Genomic DNA, 19,791 nt, shown 5'->3' on the forward strand with positions numbered 1-19,791 from the left:
TCGAGCTCCGATGCCTTTGTCTTCATAAATTAGGAAATGTTGCCCTCTAGGGGTGGATTATTCTAATAGCCTTATAGGCCACCACAGCTGGGGTCTAACAGCCATTAAAGGCCTGCTCCCTTGTTAAAGACCCTCGCCTAGAGCTCGGGTCTTGTACAGTGGAGAAGGCTTTTAATGCTGGAGGAGTGGGCCTTTAATGGCTGGTATAGCCTGCTATGGCGGACTACATAATAATCCACTTTAGAACGCTGGAATGTTGAGAGCTCCATTGAAGACAATGAAGTGACTCGGGGTGAATAATGGCTGCAATAGGTCTTCTTCCCAACATTGGAATGCTTCTCTTTACGTTTCTCCATTTATTTGAGAACATTCTACCCTTGGTGCATGAAATGTTCTAATAGCATTACAGCCCTTCTGACATGGGATATATCAGTTGATAAAAGGCCATTGTGCTTATTTTACGTGCTCGCCCTTTGACAACGGGTATAAGCCTGGACTGTGGGCTATAATGCTATAGTAAAGACATGCATGGACCACCATCCTGAGAGACTGAGGGACATGAACCGACAAGGAGCTAGAGAAAGGGATGGAGTGCGAGACAGACATGAAGAAGACGATGGAGAGAAAATGGTAGAGAAGCTACTATCAAAGAACTGGGTTTCATGTATGATTTACCATGAATACTTGCATAGCGCACTAGTACAGATGAACTAGTAAAGACCTATGTATCAGTTTATAAGGTAGGCCAGGTCTTGATATAAACTGCAATGAGCTCCAAAGTTGAAACTGTTTGTCAAAGCTTCTTCCAAGCCCAGATTTAATATAGCATAGCATATCTTCTTTAGAAAGCTACATGAGATGCCAAAATGCACTTTGCTTGGCACCCCACAAAATTGATTTAAATGTTTAATTTTGAAACCTGAGTGCCTTCTAACCTTAGTAAAAATGTCTGCACTACCTGGTGGGAATTAAAATCCCAAATACTAGGAAGGTCAAACTGCGAGTGTAGCCTTTTGCAAATGTAATCTGTTCAGATGGCAAGCAGTGATTATCTCCTATGGTGGTTCTTCGGAGAGCAGCCAATTAGGCTCTTTATTGCTTTGTCTCACCAACTGAAAGTCTAAGCAATAAAAATATAGGATTGTCACTCAGCCATCATGCAGAAATGTATCTGCCAGAGACCCTATTAGACTCTGGATAAACAGCTGAATTGAAAGGAATGAAGCACAGACAAGAAACATAAAAAGGGCATTAAATCCAGGTGAATTCTGGTTCTTGCAAGATTACAGGTAAAGCATCAGACAACACCCACAGTTTGTCTTTAAGTGCTTAATACTCTCCCTGATTGAAACAAGGCACACCTAAACATGAAATGCATGTCTATCTACAGTGGACATGTGCTGAAAAAGCAAAAATATGAATACATATACACACACATATATACATACATACATACACATACAAATATATACATACATTCACATACAAATATATACATACATACACATATAAATACACACACACACACACACACAAAGCAGTACTTGCAACAAGTACTACAATTCAGAAAAAAATGGGAATCACAGAACAATACAACAGAAAAAGAGGACCTAATAGTGCAGTCTTCATCAGCAGTTCGACTCACCTGCCCTGGCATATGCCAGTGCCACCTCTGCTAGCCTCTGGCAGCTGGCCTCGTTCTGGATCGTCCCATCCTCCCGGAGAATGCCTACAAAACACATGCAGAGAATTCTGATCACATGTTATACCAACCTCAACAAGCATTTGCAATGCAATAGGTCTCGCATTTATACGAGTTTGAGCTATTGGCATTGTAAATGACAATGTCTTTTATTTATGTTTTATAAACCCACACATAAATAAAAGGCATTGCCATTTACAGTGCCAATAGCTCAAACTCTTAACAACTGCGAGACCTATTGCATTGCAAATGCTTGTTATGGTGAGTTCATGTTTACTATGCGAGCAAAATAGTGAGTAAAGCATTCTGCACTTGCATTTTTACATGTAAATGTTTGTGTAAGCAAAATGTAAAACGAAAGCTAGCAAAGGCATTGAATTAACTTTAGACGTTGTTTTAGAAAAAAAGAAAGGATAAAAAAAAAAAAGGAATCTGCTGTGAAAGGAAACAGCATTCCTACAATAAACTGAAAGTTAGCCTCCTAATTAAGATAGTTATCAGTGTTGCCGTGGCACCCTTTCAGCTGAATGTGTTTGCATAGCGTGAAACAAATGGTGCACTTATGTATTTCATTGTGTCACGGATGGTTCACTACAGATGGTTCATTAACCCACTCTCTGACCTAGCAGCATCTTAAACCCAGATGCATCTTTGCAACACATGGGAGCCCCCTACACACTGAAATGTCGCCCCTCACTCAATTCAACTATTGCCTGGGCTCAATCTTGTGCTGGCGACAGCTTTTATGGTTGTAATGGCTTTCCATTGGTGTGAATGCTGTTGGTCTGGAGAGGGTAGAACCCCCTACAGGTATCCTCTGCCCTTCTCCTATGCCTGACACGGGTACAAAGCGTTTGACTAGCTGTGACATCTGACAAGTGCTCCAAGCGCAGTAGGGTGCCTATAGCTGGTCTGCTACACGTGGAAGGTGCTGAGTCATGTAATCGTATTGTAGCAGCTTTCACTAGCTTGAATTTGACACAGAAATATGAGGTGCTTCTTGCATGAGCACAAGAGAGCAAACAGTGGTTACTTAGCTGGAAAAATGTTTTCTAGCCTGTTTCACCTAATAGACCAGTAGGAAAAGTGCCAGATTAAACCCTGTGGAGCCCCCTAGACAGTCGAAATGTTGCCCCCACCCCTCAAGCTCAAGAAAGATTGATTGTAATTTTCTTTCAAGATCACATCAATATTGTATTGATCTTTTGTTGCGGTCCCCTAAAAGGAGTGGGGCCCATAGGCCAGTGCCTACTTTGCCTATCTGGTAATCCGGAACTGAGTAGGAATGAATGCAGCTATGGTCAAAACCACTGCCGTCATGTAAAAACACCTATAAAGACATTTATGTAGAGAATTAACACACAAAAAAAAGTCATGTCAACGATCTGTACGTTGAACTATAACACCAGGGAGAATTTTAGCCGAAAGGTTGTGGTCATAGGCAATTTCTACTTTACACTAGTGTTGTTCCACATGTGGTGTGGTAATTGTCCACCTCATAATAATGGTATCCATGTAAGGCTATTACACTACTCGCCGCTCGTCTGAAGAAACAAATGGCTTCTTTCTATGGTGTGTCCTTGTTCCACGCTTTCAGCTGAAGGTTTAGAAATTAGAAAACTGGAAGTTAAGTGCCACCCCCAAAGCCTTCCGATTGGCCGATATAATCTCAGCATTCCAAGAAGGTGATAATTCTGCCTGTTCTAAGAAAGAACAGCTCGTTCTCTAACTAAACACCACCTCTCTGCAAATGTGCAAACATAATAAATAGAGACTCGCAGTTTCCACTGACTTGATGTAACTGGACCCACAACAGTGCTGTGTGCGCACGAGACCGCACGATACGACTCTAAGCCTCGCGACAGTATGTCATCCGCTCTGTCCAGGCCTTGGGAGCAGAAAGCTTTGCGTGAGACGAGCCCCGATCATAACAGCACCATCACCCGAAACTGAGCATCAGGCCAGCCGCATTCCTGTCGGATTACCCGCTTTTTGTGTATACTTTGCCTACTAAATTGGAACGTGCTTCAAGTTTCATTTCTTTTGTGTGCACAATGGCACCTACGTGAAACAATAGTGATGAAATGACAGCTGCAGAGCAGTGTGGGCGGTGGGGTGACATGCCACGTTTTAAAATGGAACAAGAATGCAAAGCAGGAGTACAGCGGGTTTGGAGTGAAGGAGGTAGATAATTAAAGGAGAAAATAAAGGCGAAGCAATGAGAAGCTAGAGGGTGGAGAGAGGTAGGGGAATACTAAGGGGAGAAGAAACGGACAGGATTAAAGTGTGGAGAGAAGGTTGGCAGGAGAGAGTGAGGATGAAAGATAAGGAGAGAACAAGCTTTGGCAACGCGGCCGCGAAAGTGAAAGTGATCGCAATCGCGATTACGATCGCATGCAACGGAGGGCGCGCGTGCACGTTCATGTGCACTGTAGCTTTAGGCCACGGCAGCACTTTGAAAAAGCCTGTTTACAAAATGTCTCTGCCAGATCAGCGCAAGCGCTGGATCAGGCGAGACCTAAAAACTGCAACAGCTGCCTTGAGCTGACTGAGTATTTGGGAGTGAGAATCCGTGCCTCTGTGCCAGTCAACCAGAGGTCTTTGAGGATGACAGTCAGACTGTGGTTCTGTGTGCCAGCCAGGGCGCCAGTCTGCTCGAGCGACAGCCAGGGCACCAGCCTGCTCGAGCGCCAGCCAGGGCGCCAGCCTGCTCGAGCGCCAGCCAGGGGGCCAGCCTGCTCGAGCGCCAGCCAGGGGGCCAGCCTGCTCGAGCGCCAGCCAGGGGGCCAGCCTGCTCGAGCGCCAGCCAGGGGGCCAGCCTGCTCGAGCGCCAGCCAGGGCGCCAGCCTGCTCGAGCGACAGCCAGGGCGCCAGCCTGCTCGAGCGACAGCCAGGGCGCCAGCCTGCTCGAGCGACAGCCAGGGCGCCAGTCACCAAGGGCACCAGTCTGCCTGGGCAAAAGCGATGGTGCCAGTCACCCTTTGTGCGGGTGTGAGCGGGGTTTGAATCAGCCTGCGTGCGAGTGGGGTTTGAATCTGCCTATTTGTGAGTGGGGTTACAATCTGCCTGTGTGCGATGGGTAGGAGTTTTCCTGTGTTGCACTGTGTGGGTGAGAGTCTCTGTGTTGCATTGTGAGGGTGACAGTCTAACCATGTTGCAGTGTGACACCTGAAGCAATGATGCCTAGCACTCACCACAGTGTCCATGGGATGTGTAGGGGCACAGGCAGACATCACAAGCCACCAGGAGGTCAGGGAATGTTGAACGGATCTTCCGGACAGCCTGGATTGCTGGCGTGTCTTCAGAGTCAGCAGCAGAACCCCGGTCATCCTAGAAACGGATATAAAAACAACCGTTATTGGACAGTTAAGGAAGCAAACAGTGAAGTTAACAGAATGGCAGCACGTAGGAAAAGGGAAACTAGCAGCTGTAGGAGAGGGCAAAGCATAGCTACAGACTGTAAAAAACACAAAGATCCTGGAAAAGTAGATAATAGGTTAGCCTCTGCTCCTCAATACATGCGGCGAGGAAGGTAAAGTTGAAAAAGTGGTGTGTGATCTCTGATCAAAAACCCAAAAGGTTACACGTTTTTGAGGAAGAGATTCAGGGATTGTAGATTAATCACAGGTTAAATATTTGCTTATTTTAGAGGACAGGGAAGTTCAGCATCCAGTAGCGAGCGTGCATAGTGAAGTGTGTCAATATGTGGGCCTCCCTCCAGACTGTTACTGGGATGTTGGACTCTGGTGTGTAGTGAACTAGAACGACTAAGTCACTCTATAATCCAGCCTTGGCTTTTCCTATAGGTCATAAATTTGCACTTGAGCCGGATTTATTTAACTAACGTGAACCACGACTACAACTCACAGGAAGGTGTCTGTGAAATGAAAGTCCACAACTGCAACATGGGGTTCCCCAGTGACAAGGAGCCATCAGGTACACCTACAGCAGGCACAAGTCATACTTATATGTTTCGGTGCCAAAATATATGACCTCTTCTAGGAAGCTGTGAGATATCCAGGCCTCGAGGAAAGGGACCCAAAGCCCATTATGACCTTCAAATGCAAGACTATTGCTCAGGGGAAAAATAAACCACGAAAGGGGCGGTTACATCCAATTTCCTAACATATATGAACAAGATATCTAGAATAGCCATTTTGGTAGAGCTTAAGCAGCCAGCTGCGAGGCACTCCTGTGCAGAAAAAGTCCAGGACAAACCAGTACAGATGAATTATTGAAGTCCTGGAAAGTTCAAACTGTTGCATGGGTACAGCTAGATGCTATTTGATTTGCACCCATCTGTGTACACAAATATCCCCTTTAGGAGCCAAACCAAGAAAGGAAGAGCTCCATTTTATCTGGCTGACCTTCGTCAATTTGCTCGGCACTCCAAAAATCAGGACGCACTTCAGGCCATCGTTCACAAGGGGCCGCAACCTCTCTTCCAGCTTGTTGACACCATACCTGTGGAAAAATTTAAGGAACGCCTTGAAAAGTATGTTTTTTGATAGAAAAACCACCAAGAGACATGTGTGGCCTCATACAGCTTTAAACTGCGAGAGGTAACTCATGTTGTTACCTGTTTGGCCTCTTACAATGTACAGTTCTCAACTGGTGCAGTACTGTGGTTTGTAAGAAAGCAGTGTTCATCATGTAGCACAAACCTGTCTGCTGAGTACTGACAAGCCCTAAATGAATGGTGCTTAGGGGCGACTGTAATACAATACAAGAACTTCTACATCATGTGGGGATTCACACATTTGAATCACACTATTAAATTACACATGTAAATTTGCATGTTTCAAATATTTATGTTTTTCTTATCACAGGTAAATTAAGTGATTTGATCAGAAGTGCTGATGCTGGGTTACAGCCAAGATCTCCTGGTTTTAAATTCGGCACCTTAGCCACTGAACCAAATCTCTCAACTTTTGGTACAAATATTTGTATGAAAAAATGGATGGAATGAGACACATAATAGAATGATTTTAGGAAATCGTTATTGTTCGTTCTGGCATGTGGTTTGTTTTTGTGGATGGAGACTAGGAGCTGGACTAATGCAGTTGTGGTTCTAAGAATTAGTCTAACTTCCTCATAAGTGGTCGACCTTGGAGAATTACATAGGGAAATGGCCTGTTGCAGGGCGAAATCCAATAACCAGCCAAACAGTGTGTAACCCCAGAACCAGTCTACAAGTATCTGTGTCCTTTCCTCCACTTCTGAAACAACAAGGTAAGGTCCAACCTGCAAGAATCCGCACACTAGGCTGTCACCCCAATAACCTGGACAGGAGACTCGGATACCAAGAACCACATTGGTAAAGGGGCAGGGAGAGCTTGGAGCGGACAGTGACGAGCAAACTGATTTTGACAACCAGCACAGTCCAACTCCCAAGAACCAGCAGAAAGTTTACGTCTGAGAACAAACATATGAAGTTCCGAACTACTCCAACATAAGCCAGCGCAGGAGGTACAGATCCTAGAACTAGAGCAGGAGGTTCAACCTACCCCCCCCCCCCCCTAAATCGAGAAAAACCATCACCCACGTATCCATAACCAGCAGATTGGACTATGGAAACGCCTTCTACCCCGGAATCAACAAGTCTCTGCTCTGCAAACTCCAGACCATACAGAACGCCGCAGCTAGACTTGTCCTCGGCATCCCTCGACAAGAACACATCACCTAACACCTGCGAGATCTCCATTGGCTCCCCGCCTTCAAATGCCTTCACAACACCGAACCCCAATACCTCAACGAGAGAATCTCCTTCCACATTCCCAAGAGAAACCTCCGATCCGCCAACTTCGCCCTCGCCTAAACCCTGCGCATCCGCAGAGCCAGAACGGGAGGAAAGCCCTTCTCCTACATTGCGGCCAAGACCTGTAACGAGCTCCCGATCGACATCAGACATGACCCTTCTCTGAACATCTTCAGGAAGACCCTTAAGACATGGCTCTTCGACTGAACGGAGCAACTTATTCACCCCCGCCAGTGCCATGAGACCCTCACGGGTGAGTTGCACGCTTTACAATTCCCAGATTGATTGAAGAAACAGCGTAGGAGGGCATTGACCCAGAACAAGCCCAGGAGGGTTTCTCATTTCCGCTTGAATTATGGTCCAGCCCTTAGACACCATTACAGGAGAGTCTAATGATTGGAATGGAGTTAGGCACATCACTGAGGACCAGCAAAGCAGAGTCCAACACCCTAAGACAATCAAACATGGGTCGAGACAATGAACCAGCAGATGAGGGTCTGTCCCTCAGAAACAGGTCAGGAGGATCCAGATTCCCACCGCCAAACAATTTGCACAGGAGGCTGAACTCTCAGAAGCAGGACAGGTTGTTGAAACTCAAAAAGCAGCTCCAGAAGGTGCAACCCAAGGAAAGAACTGGAGTACCTAAACCCTGGAACTGCTACCGACTTTCACTTACAGATTTCAGCTAATTCCTAGAAGTGAAAGTCTATAGCTCTGCAGTGTTCCCGTGAATCTCATAACTCCCGTGGGGTCAATAACTGCTAATCACAGCCCTATCTGAATTAAGTGGCCACTTGTAATAAGGGCCCTACTCAGTGCACTACAGGCTGAGTGCAGTTGGGACAAACACACTGAACACAGAGATGCAAAGACAAAAGACACAAAGAGATGGTAACACCTCTTCCTACAGGTGATCACCCCTGCAGCCCTCGAGTGAGGAATCCCTAGAAATGAATACTTCAAGAATGTGCAGTACAAATCACTTCTCACATCTGAAAACATCTTTAAACGTTGTTGACTGGTTGGTTGCCAATGTGCAGAATAGCACAAGAAAGTCACCAATGAAGGAGAGATGTACAGCACAGTTCCATCTGGTTTAGTAGATTCCCCTTTATCACATACCTGGCTTGTCCGGGGAGGCTCGCAATGTGTTCCACTGCATCTGGACTGTCTCTGAAAGTGATACAAAGGAGGCAAACAATGTCAAAGATGGTACAGATGGAAATTGTAGGCCACTGACTGGGATATTACCATGCCACATGCCTGAAAGGGCAAACAGGACAGGGGTAAATTGAGAGAACGAGCTGATCATTTTAAATTTGCATATAATCAAAGCTACAACTTCATTCTACATAGGTGATCACAGCTATGAACATCTGCTCTATTGCTCTGCTTATGTTGAAATAAATAGGTTCTTGTCACTTTCTGTGTGTGCCTAAAGAAACAAATGAGTGTGTCCCCAAAATCATACCACACTACAGGATGTGCAATATTTAATTCTCTCGTCTAAATGAATGGCTTCTATTTCCACAGTTATCACACACCCAACATAAATGTCCATACCCTTTTCATCAGTTGTTACAGAAATATTATTAAGTATCTGCTGAAGAAGAAGCTGCTCTGCTAAATAGGTTTTAATATTCCCAAGCTATAAATATGTGGTCTGTAGTGCCAAATTACAGATGTGCCAGCCTGCAGCAGAGTCCCCTAACAAGTGAATAGCCATCACTTCCAGAGTTCAAAGATCCAGTTGATCATATGATGGAAAAAAGAGGTAGAACGTTTTGGAATGGTCGGCTTCTGGCACGAATCTGTGCAATAGCCCTTTTTGAGGATTGTTTGGAAACTAATGCCTTTCCCGGTCACCCTTTCTTCACTTTGTGGGAGTCCCTCCTGTAGGATTTCCAGATGATTACGCTTTGTGCGTCTGCTTTAAATTATATTCTCTGAGTAATGTGAGGGAAGGGTCAGACTTGGAAAGAGAGCTCATTAACACAATTTATTTTCCTAGTTTTCTGCTAAGTAAACAAGCATGCATGGTGGTAAGCCTCTGAATAGAGTGAAATTGTGCAAGTGAAATTCCCACTGAGCGTGTGATAATTTAGTGCTACCGTGATTCTCAGTTACTTGAATAACCCATCCTCCCATACAGATTCGAGAGGTCAGGATTCTTGGCAAAAAGGTTACATATAATAGAGTTACTTATAATCGGATTGTAAACCGTCCTCTAATCTAGAAGACAATGTATTTCTTTATTTTTAAGTACGAGTTATTCTGCAGAGAATGATCTGAAGGAGCGTAAAATCAGTCCTACTGGAACAATGAGTTCCAGTACTGACTGAGCGAAGGTGCTGACTGAGTGAGGGTGCTGACTGAGTGAGGGTGCTATCATCATTGTTACATCACCGAACACATAGGGATTGTGAAAAATCCAAGCATCACACAAAGAACAAGTGTAGCAATGAGCCACGCCCAACTAGCAAGAAAGCGGTAAAGCTGGTGTTATATTTTGGGACACACTGTCTATTAGAAATGGGGTTTCTGGTTGGCTAGGGTATGCATCTAAACAAGGCAGAACCCATCACTCTAGTCAGGGAAAGGGACACACCTAAGATAACCACTGCTCACTCACTTGGTAGCTTGGCCAGAGCAGTCAGGTTTATGCCAGAGGCAATTTGTAAAGCGCCTGCGCACAACACTCACGTCAGTAACACAATGAACACACCACAAAAGAGACTCCACACAGTAGTATATAAAAATATGGTATATATTGTACATAAACCAAAGTCCAAACATGACATGAGTCATAAATTACTTTGCCCACTAGGCAATTGACAAAACATCACAGTTTGTGCAATAAGATAAAGACCTGTATGTTGCACACGCCATGAAAAACACCCTTACTGCAAATACAAGGCAAATTCTGAAGGAATACTCGTTATCCTGACAATGCACAGGAAAAAACGACACACATCATAAGACCAAGGCATGAAATGCAGCAGTTAAGTGGGACAGTATATAAATCACCCAACATCACCATAAGTACATGAACCACACGTGAGTGTAACCTAGTTTGAAGGCCAAATACCTGAATTGCAGTTGAAACATGTGAGACAGCACACCTGCACTCTTATTCGTCGTTATACGATAAACAAGATCAATAATATAGGGCACAGAAGCCTCTGTGCACACATTACAATCAATACAGTAATTTACTCGTGAAGTTCCTCAATTAGCAAAGAAGGGGCCTCCGTCGACATTTCACCCCGGAGGCTCCCTACACAGGACAAGTGCCCCTCGGTATGTGCCAGCATGGGGATTCGGGCACAGTTGCAGTACTGCGAGGAGACCTTGTTGGGTTCGCCGCACCAAACATCATAAGGTATTTGTCCACAACAGCACGGTGCAGCTACTAATGAGGCACAGCACCGTTTCGTTCCAAGAAACGGTGTCAAGTCAATGCTCCAGTGTGTGATCTGACGGGTGCGCTCCTTCTGCCTATGAGCGGAGGAGTGCGGGATGGGTGAACAGCTTCCCTGGCACCCACTCACCCTCCGGATCCCTCTGGGGCACAGGAGAAGTGTTGTAGGCAGCCAGGAACTCTTGCAGCTGTCGAACCACTTGACGAGCCTTGGTAGCGGAGATGTCGGTCTCCTCAATTGGGGCTGGGCCGGGCCCCGCCCACAATGCGATATCATGGAGTTCCTCCATGTTACCAGGCAACGACCCAGGCCCACAAAGCCAGGGCTTCCCTCGTCGTGGCGGTGCTTCTTTATCGTGAAGAGAGTGGCTCTGGGGTGGGGAGGGGGCCCACGCTGTTTAAAGTAACGCACCAGCTGCTCACGCTTCCAACATCCAGGAAAAGTACTGAACGGGGGAGTAATCAGGCAGCAATGTGGGGCATTGAAGCGCCTAATAAATATGCGGAGACAAAATAAAAGAAGCGCTTCAGCATTCGCTGACTTCTGGTCCAAGAGAGCAGTCACAGGGCCAAGACCAGGAGCAGGCCACAGCGATCACCACACACTGAGCTCCTGGTAGAGTACTTGGGGGCACACGAGCAGGGAAACAGGCAGCAGACCAGCACATCAGGCAGTACAAAGCTGCAGCCCCTCCTGCAACCCCGCAGGCCACTCAACAAAGGAGGCAGTCCAAATGGCAGTTCCTCCTGACAACACAACAATCCACTGGCAAGGTGAAGAATGCAGAGCCAGCAGAGTCTGGTTACAAGTCCTGCGCAGTGTCTCAAATCATGGGGTCAGAGTACCAGTAATTGTACTCAAAATGTTTTTGATGTGGAGGTAACTTCAAAATAAACTTAGACCTGCACAACATCCCCTTTCAACCCCAGTTCTGGCTCCAGTCGAACAGGAGGGGGTAAACGAGTTCTGTGTGTGAGGACAGGACACAGCCTATACCAATGTTAGTGTGCCCGCCTCCCTCTCTCCCAGCCTAGGAAGACCATTCATTATGCATATGTAACCCTGTCACACCCACACCCTTCCTGTGTGATGGCTGTCTGGAAAGTATCCACAAAGCCTGTCACTCTGCCCTAGATTGGATTGGAGTCAGGCTGCATAGCACAAAGAGTCAAAGGCACATAGAAATACCCACTTTCTAAAAGTGGCATTTCTACAATAGTAATAAAAAATCCAACTACACCAATAAGCAGGATTTAACACCACTATTCCAAACATACCAAACATGGGAACGCTACTACTTTCAGATCAGAAATTACCACTTATAAACATATAAGGGAATTCCCAATGCTAACCTATGCGAGATGCAGCACTCGCTGTAGTGAAAAATAAAATAGGGTGTTTGTCACTAGCAGGACATTCCACACAATAAAGGCACAGGCCTACCTTTTACCTACACAGCACCCTGCCCATACGGCTACACAGACCCTACCATAGGGGTGACCTAAATGTAGTAAAGGGAACGTTTCAGGCTTGGCAAGTAACTTTAATTGCCAAGTCACTGTGGCAGTAAACTGCTCATGCAGTGTCAGGCCGGAGACAGGTTTGAAATGTTACTTCTGTGTGTGGTGCAAGCAGCGCTGCAGGTCCACTAGTAGTATTTAATTTACAGGCCCCGAGTATATGGGATACCACTGTACAAGGGACTTCCAGGTAAATTAAATATGTCAAACAGGTGTACGCCAAACGTACCAAGTTTAAAGGAGAGAGAACTTGTACTTTAGCACTGATTAGAAGTGGTAAAGTGCCCACAGTCCTAAAACCAACAAAAAAAGGTCAGAAAAAAATACGGGAAGAAGGAAAAAAAATAGGGAATAACCCTGCAAAAATGGCCAGGTCCAACACTGTCGCAAATATATCACAAAAAGCATGTGTAATTTACAGACAGCATATTTATCATTGAAATGACCTTTAAATCTGCATAGACGTACAATTTTACTGATAAAACTACAAATAGCACACAAATACTAATGTTTGGATATTGTGGTTTTAGTCAATATTTGTCATTTGTGCATCACCTAGTAAGAAATCTTGATTTGGTTTGATCCTAATAAAATCTTTTTCCATCACACTTGAGACTTCTATAAAAAAAAAAAAAAAAAAAACGGTGCCTCATTTGGAATTCTTAACTGTTGATGTATTTTGAAATATTTATACAGTTCATTGTAAAGGTGTTTACGTTTTGCTGTACGATAGAAAACTGTCATCCTACAGCCTTTCACATTCCTTGTACCCCAGTAAGGTCACATAATGCGATTACAAAAGCCTCTCAATTTGCAGACCGAGAAGGAAAAGCAAACACAAACCTCGTTCTTAAAATTATAACCAACAATTTGTTAGCAGACTAGCCTATCTGACCTTTTCTTTGAACTCACAGCAAATGAAACAAAATAAAAGCAAAATGTAAAGTCAACTTTATTGCTCATTCACCTTGTAACTCTAGTATGGTTATTTGCTGTGAGATGCAGCACCTCCCACGCTGCTACTTCCAACACCTATGCCTAACATTGGAAGCCACTTCAAATTTTGTTTTCTTAAATTGTCAGCTTGTGTATATGGTCATGCTTTAATATCAATACTCACCTTGTTTCTGTGACTTCTCTACAGAGACTAGCTCATCTGATGGCAGTGGTGAAGCCCTAACAAAACAGTCCAACAACTCTGGTTCAATCATAGTTTCTCAAATTCCATCAACATCTCACCCTCTTCTTGAGGCTACAGTTTTGATCATTTGGGAAAAACAAATACAGGTGAAGATAACCAACATGTCGCAGGGGTAGGACGCTCTCATCTGAACGTGTGGCAATATTTTCAGGCACCTTAATGCCACTCCTAACCTATGAACAATACTGGAATGGCATGAGAGTGTGCAATAGTAAGGAATGTGTTATATCCTGCTTATTTAATTATATGTATCCCAGTTTACCTCTCTCCCTGCTGCTCAGCCCCTGGTGGGGCTGTAGTATAAGCTCCACCAGCCTGAAGGGCAGATGTACATGTAAACCAACTTATTGTACTAGAATGCCATCCTGCAACCTGATCTTAATAAAGAAACACTTCTAATACAACTCGGCTACATCTGGCAAGATACAACATATTTTTGGCGACGACCTAGACTAAGACCCAAGCATACTACAAGGTGTAAAGAACCTGTCTATGGTATGGACATGGAGAAATCAAAGAAACCTGCAGAAACAAAGATTAAAGCATCCACAATGGAGCTCCATGCGTGGCAGCCCCACCAGTGTCCTTGTCAGCGGACAGCCCCAGCCTGGACATGCTGCATATGCTGAAAAATCTTGGAGTTATTTCAAATTGAGAATTAATGCGAGTCTATGCTCTTCAATCGACATGAACTTTGTAACAATCATCTGCACAGCGTTTTTTATCGGCCAGTGGTTGCTTACAAGGTACTGTGGAACTTTTATGGAAAAGCGTGATCATCTAAAGGATTCAATTTGTTTGGGATGTCTCTGCACACTGTGCCATCACTCTTCCCTGCCTTTTATTTGTGGAATGAGTACACGCTTTGGTTTAGAAGCATTATGCTTCACTGGCAAGTTTATGAGAGTGTTTCCACTGCTGGATCCTGGTTGTAGTTGGAGCACCTCTTTTGCGGTGAGAGCATCAATGTGTAATCTACATTAATTGCTTTGGATGACTACAACAGTTTCATTCAGTTGGCGCATGTTCACACAACCATTAAGCCTGGTGTGTGGTCTCTGAGCTGTTCAACCCTGCGTGAACACACCATCGGTATGTACTTTATTTGTTGCATGTTAGCCGATTGCACAACCTCCAGTGTGTTGTGATTGAAAGCTAAGTGGAGTAACTGTCAGATCGTGTTTGAGGGAGTTTGCCTACTTTACAGTTGACACAACGCATCATTTAAAAGGGCCGCGAGGGATATGTTTAAAATGTTCGCGCGCCATTTACCGTTTTTTGTGGTCACATGAAGGGCATGCTGTAGAGCTGCTACTGTCACATCACACACTGAACGAAACCTTGCAAAGACGTTTTGGTGCACTGACGCACCGACAGCTCGCCCACAGCGTGGCGCCATCTTGGGTTTAGATTCTTCCCGTTTTGTCTGTTCGGTGTGTAGGTCGCCATGCGCTACACGTATTGTCTGCTAGGTGCGTAAGTCACCAGGTGCCACACGTATACATTGGTTTCTCACCCTTATATCAGGGGTAGGTTATGGGTGGTAGTCTTATTTACACGGTTTATGTCAAAACCCCTTACAGGAGGGATGACTCTTTGGGTTACAGTCCCAAGTGTTTTACCCTTTGCATGAGGGGTGTCACAATTCAGTGTGTACATCATGTTCCTTACGTTAGGAATCCGGTTTACCCTTTTGGTTCCCGTGTTGTTGGGATCGTAGTCTCGGGATGCGGTCCACCCTTTGCTATATGTTACATTTTATTCTCAACTGTTTTATTGGGGGAGGATGGGTTATATTGCATGTCAATTTATTTTATTGCTTATCAATTTCTTTACCCTTCCTTTCAGGTTTCTTAAGTGTTAAGACTTTCTCGTGATGTTGTTTTTTTATTTGCATCTCCGAGTTTTGTACTACTTTCTGCTTTTGTACATTTTCGTGTATAGTTCCTCCCATGTTGTATTGTTCTTTTTATTTTTCATTTAAAAGGAGGGGGGGGGGGTGTTTTATCCCACTTATTTAATTATATGTATCCCAGTTTACCTATCTCGCTGCTGCTCAGCCAGAGTGAGTGTTGAGAGTGGAATGTTGGTGTGTCTGATGCTGGGAATGTTTGGGTGCCTGTGTGGATGAATGGTGACAGCTGGAAGATGGGCTGAGCAGCAAACAGTCTGTTCCTGGTGCAGCTGTAGTATAAGGTGCACAAGGCTGAAGGGCAGATGTACATGGAAACCAAATTATTGTACTAAAATGCCATCCTGCAACCTGACCTTAATAAAGAAACACTTATAATACAACTCGGCTACATCTGGTAGGATACAACACAATGTATGTCCTAAAAGATTTAGGATGACATAGTAGATAATTGAACATGCTTCCAGTGATGATTGATAAGCAGTACACTGAGAAGCAGTATCGGAGAGGGAACGATGCACTGCATGGCACATCATTTAATCCTGCCAGCTTGGGAATGATGTACAAGTCATGTGACCTATTGCATATACTTGAATTTGGCAGCAGTAATGTACACCTCACAAAAACTAATAAAGAATTTTTTTTTTAAAGTGGGGAACCATATTATTACTGTGGTTCCTCGATGTATGTTCTAAGGAATTGAATAGGAAAAGGACTTCGGTTTGAACAGTGGAAAAAGGAGCTTACTGCGACAGTGGGCTACCCAGTGAGATTGCAGGTTGAACGGCAGGGGAACAAATGTATGTTTTCCAAGCCAAGGCCTTTCTTGACAAGCTGGGCTTTCCAACTGGCTGAGCACTTTCATGGATAACTAGGATTCCAACAGTGATGTTAACACACAGAGGGTGATGCGAGGGCATGATATGATAACTTCAAGTAGATCCAAGCTGTGAGGGGGCGGAAGAAGGGAGTTTCTTCTCTATACTGAGGGTAGGTAGATACATTGTGGATTGTTTCGGTGTAGGTTTCTTTAGTCATTCTACTTTCCCTAAACTCTTTAGAGCAGTGCTGAGAAAATATTGCTATACGTTTCACGCTGTGCACGCTTATTCCGTATGAGTGCCTAGCGTGGAGTTGTTCCTTTTGCTGGACAGGAATGATTGAGATGTCCAGTGACAGTTGTGCTGTACATGTTATATTAGCATGTATCCTTTCGATTTATTTGATTTTAATAAACAGACTTAACTGCAAAAACAACAAGAGTGGTTTCATTTGCTTGAAGTCAGAGGTTAGAGGCAAAACAAAAACAAATTCAAGAGATGCAAACAAGTATAAGATGGAAAGGGGCACAAATGACGCACTGTTATTTATTTGAAAAATAATCAATAAACATCATTTAATAAGCCAATTAGCAAATAACCCTATAAAACAATAATGCTAATCATTTTTACTGTAGATGAAGGCAGGCCTACCGATTTCAGAATTGTTGTTCACAAGAATGTGAACTGTAGAATCTCCACTGCAATTCCCAAGCATTTCAGGTTTTTATTGTTATAGTTCAATGGAGATGTTCAATTTCAAGAGCATCCAGAGCATGTTATAGCTAGTGTCCTTGACTTTTAATCAAATTAGAACTCAAAAGCCATAACAAATCTTCAGGATTGCCCTAAAGCTCACTGTCCCACAAATTAGGGTGGCGACTACAAATAAGTGCAAACAGAGAAATAAGCTTTACACCACTAAAAAAAAGAAGAGAACAAGTAGAAGTAATTCTGCACGCACTTACGTTACAAATATGGGGTAGATGAGGTTACTGGCATTGAACTGGGTGGTAGAGGTCTGCCAGCTCCGCAGCACTGGGTGGAAGTAGCCACCATGGAGGAGAGACTCGGTCTGCATTTCACAGGTTTCGAAAGTTTCAATGGAAGCAATGTGGACTCTAGGAAAGAACACCAAAGACAACCGTTACATTGAGGGCAGGGTACACGGTGCAGTTCTGCATCAACAGTAGTTTGAGTGAGAGGTCAAATTGAGAGAGGCATTGTGGGATTGAACATTGCGGGTCATTGTTATTGTCTGCGGCGACCCCTGCTGTAATCATCAGACCGCTCAGACTAAGCATGGGGTTGTACGGAACTAGGGGAAGCAAAGGAAAATATAGATGGAGCCACTATTTCATCAACACTTTCACCTCATCGTATAATAATTCTGCATCCACACTCCAGTACTGTCAACTCACATCTACTGCCTGACATGCACCCTAACAGAAAGGAGGGGGGGGGCGAGAAAACTAAAGAGATAAAGACAAGAGAAGAGATCAATGGAGCACAAAGGAGACACTTGTTATTATAACAATATACACAATAATAAATAAGGAGAACATTCAGTAAGACAATTAGAAGATAATAGTACAAAATAACGCAAAAAAACAAAGTGATAATATTAAAACTCTGCTGCAAATCAACACATCAGTTAAATGGGTCCACAGCCTAACAGGATTCCAATCGCACAGTCTGCACGAATATAATCAGGTAAAACATTGCAAAAAACAAATATATGAACGGGACCGCCCTATCTTAACCCTCCAAAAGTGCCAAAAAATTCAAAAGGTTTGCAATTTACTCCGAGAAACTCACATAGCCTCACTCCAATTAAACACTTAAGACATATTCAACAACTTATAATAAAACATGCTTTGTGCACTTAGAACCCTAGTGACCTTAACTGACAGTTAGTCTAAGAGAAAGTCAACCAATAGACGATCTGGAACTAATTAAAACTACCAATAATTCTAGACCTGCAAAAGGAAGATACAAGGCAATGAGCCACCTCAAACTGGACCCAAGTTATCAGTAGATTCACAAAACAAACAAAAAGGTCAGGAGAGCTTTGACTAAGTTTATACCAGAATGGCATAGTGGTTAGTATGAACATCCGTGCCCCTCTCATATTCAAACAAAGATGTAAAAAAGAACAAGAAATGTGCATGTGCTTCACATTACGCTTGACAGATGCAGACACATGATAACACCATGCAGTCCAATCGAAGTACAATTCTCTACATATCAAGGTTAACAGTCCAATATTAGACAGCCTAGCTTGAAGCACTAGAAAGCTGGTAAACCTTCCCATCAACCGGTTCCAATAATCTTAAATTTGAAAACTTCAACCCTGGAATTTGTTTTTGAGACAACATCAGTGTACGTGGTCCAATTCCACAGTTAAAGTTATATCTTGTGCTATCTAAAGGAACCCAAAATATCCCATTGGGCTTGGCAGAAAAATCTGGGCAAAACCAAATATTTGTCTCAAAGGCTGTGGTAGGTAAGCAAAAGGGCATTTCGAGCTGTAATTGATGCCCAGGTCTTTAGGTATACAGGGCATCCCCACTACAAACTAAGCAATGGAGACAACCTGATTATTCTGGCTTTATAAACACTTGCAGTTCATCTCACCTTATTTTTGTAGAGTGCCAAGATGGTGGAAACTTCCCAGAAGACAGAACCACATTTGCTAACCTTTCTAAGAATGGTACCCAAAAACACAGGTTTTATCGTCAGGGGCTTAGCTAGGGTGAAATCCAGACCGAGAGGCTTGTCATATTTCTACAAGTTTGAAGCACATTGGAATTCGATCAGATACAATAGCTGCACGCTTAGTATAAGAATGGAGTGTGCATGGTGCTTTATGCAATTCACCGAATTTAGGCCTACACCGAATCTCAAAAGCGTTTTTCCAGACAGAACCCACGACCATGGAACCATTCCTATGTCTCCAGCCCCATGTAGCAGTATTACAAAAGCCAAATTTCTTACTTTGTCTGATTAAATGCTTTTTAGTTGTCCCATACCTAAGCATCATTAAAAGGATTGACAGAATCAACAACCTTTAGTAGTGCATGTTGCGCTTCAAGAAACTCTATCAAACAGTCCTTATGTTCCGTAATTGTTGAAGTTCTCGTCTCTCAAAATATGGAATTAGACACACCCCAAGAATTTCTGTCCTTCCTCGTGGTACATGTGTGAAGAACAATAAGTGGGTCATGATGTTCTGGATGTTACCTTCGGGAGTTCCTTGAGCTGGCTATCCATAATTTCTGGGATAATGTAATTAAGTTCAGGGCAGAGCATTAAAGCACCCCAAGACATTTGGATAATTGACTGCCATAGCATGAATACCAATGCCTTTATATGGACTCCTCAGAACATCCACAAAACTGTAATCCCAGCATTAATCACCTCTTGCTTGGATTACGGAACCATATTATGTGGATATT

At 43.8% G+C, this 19,791-nt stretch overlaps 1 protein-coding gene across 1 annotated transcript in view; it reads right to left on the bottom strand.

Moving 5' to 3' along the window:
* Positions 1-19,791, bottom strand: part of ALAD (aminolevulinate dehydratase) — a 152,051-nt gene that overhangs the window by 77,581 nt on the left and 54,679 nt on the right. Inside the window, exons 2-6 of the mRNA XM_085610671.1 lie at positions 17,302-17,454; positions 8,583-8,633; positions 6,070-6,166; positions 4,897-5,032; positions 1,646-1,729 (exon numbers count right to left, since the gene is read on the bottom strand). Of these exons, the coding sequence (XP_085466797.1) occupies positions 1,646-1,729; positions 4,897-5,032; positions 6,070-6,166; positions 8,583-8,633; positions 17,302-17,414 (481 nt within the window). The 5' untranslated portion in view covers positions 17,415-17,454. The remainder of the gene's footprint in view (positions 1-1,645; positions 1,730-4,896; positions 5,033-6,069; positions 6,167-8,582; positions 8,634-17,301; positions 17,455-19,791) is intronic.

This window comes from Triturus cristatus, chromosome 1_2 (genome assembly GCF_964204655.1).
Source record: "Triturus cristatus chromosome 1_2, aTriCri1.1, whole genome shotgun sequence".
In the NCBI taxonomy this organism is placed as follows: Eukaryota; Metazoa; Chordata; class Amphibia; order Caudata; family Salamandridae; genus Triturus; species Triturus cristatus.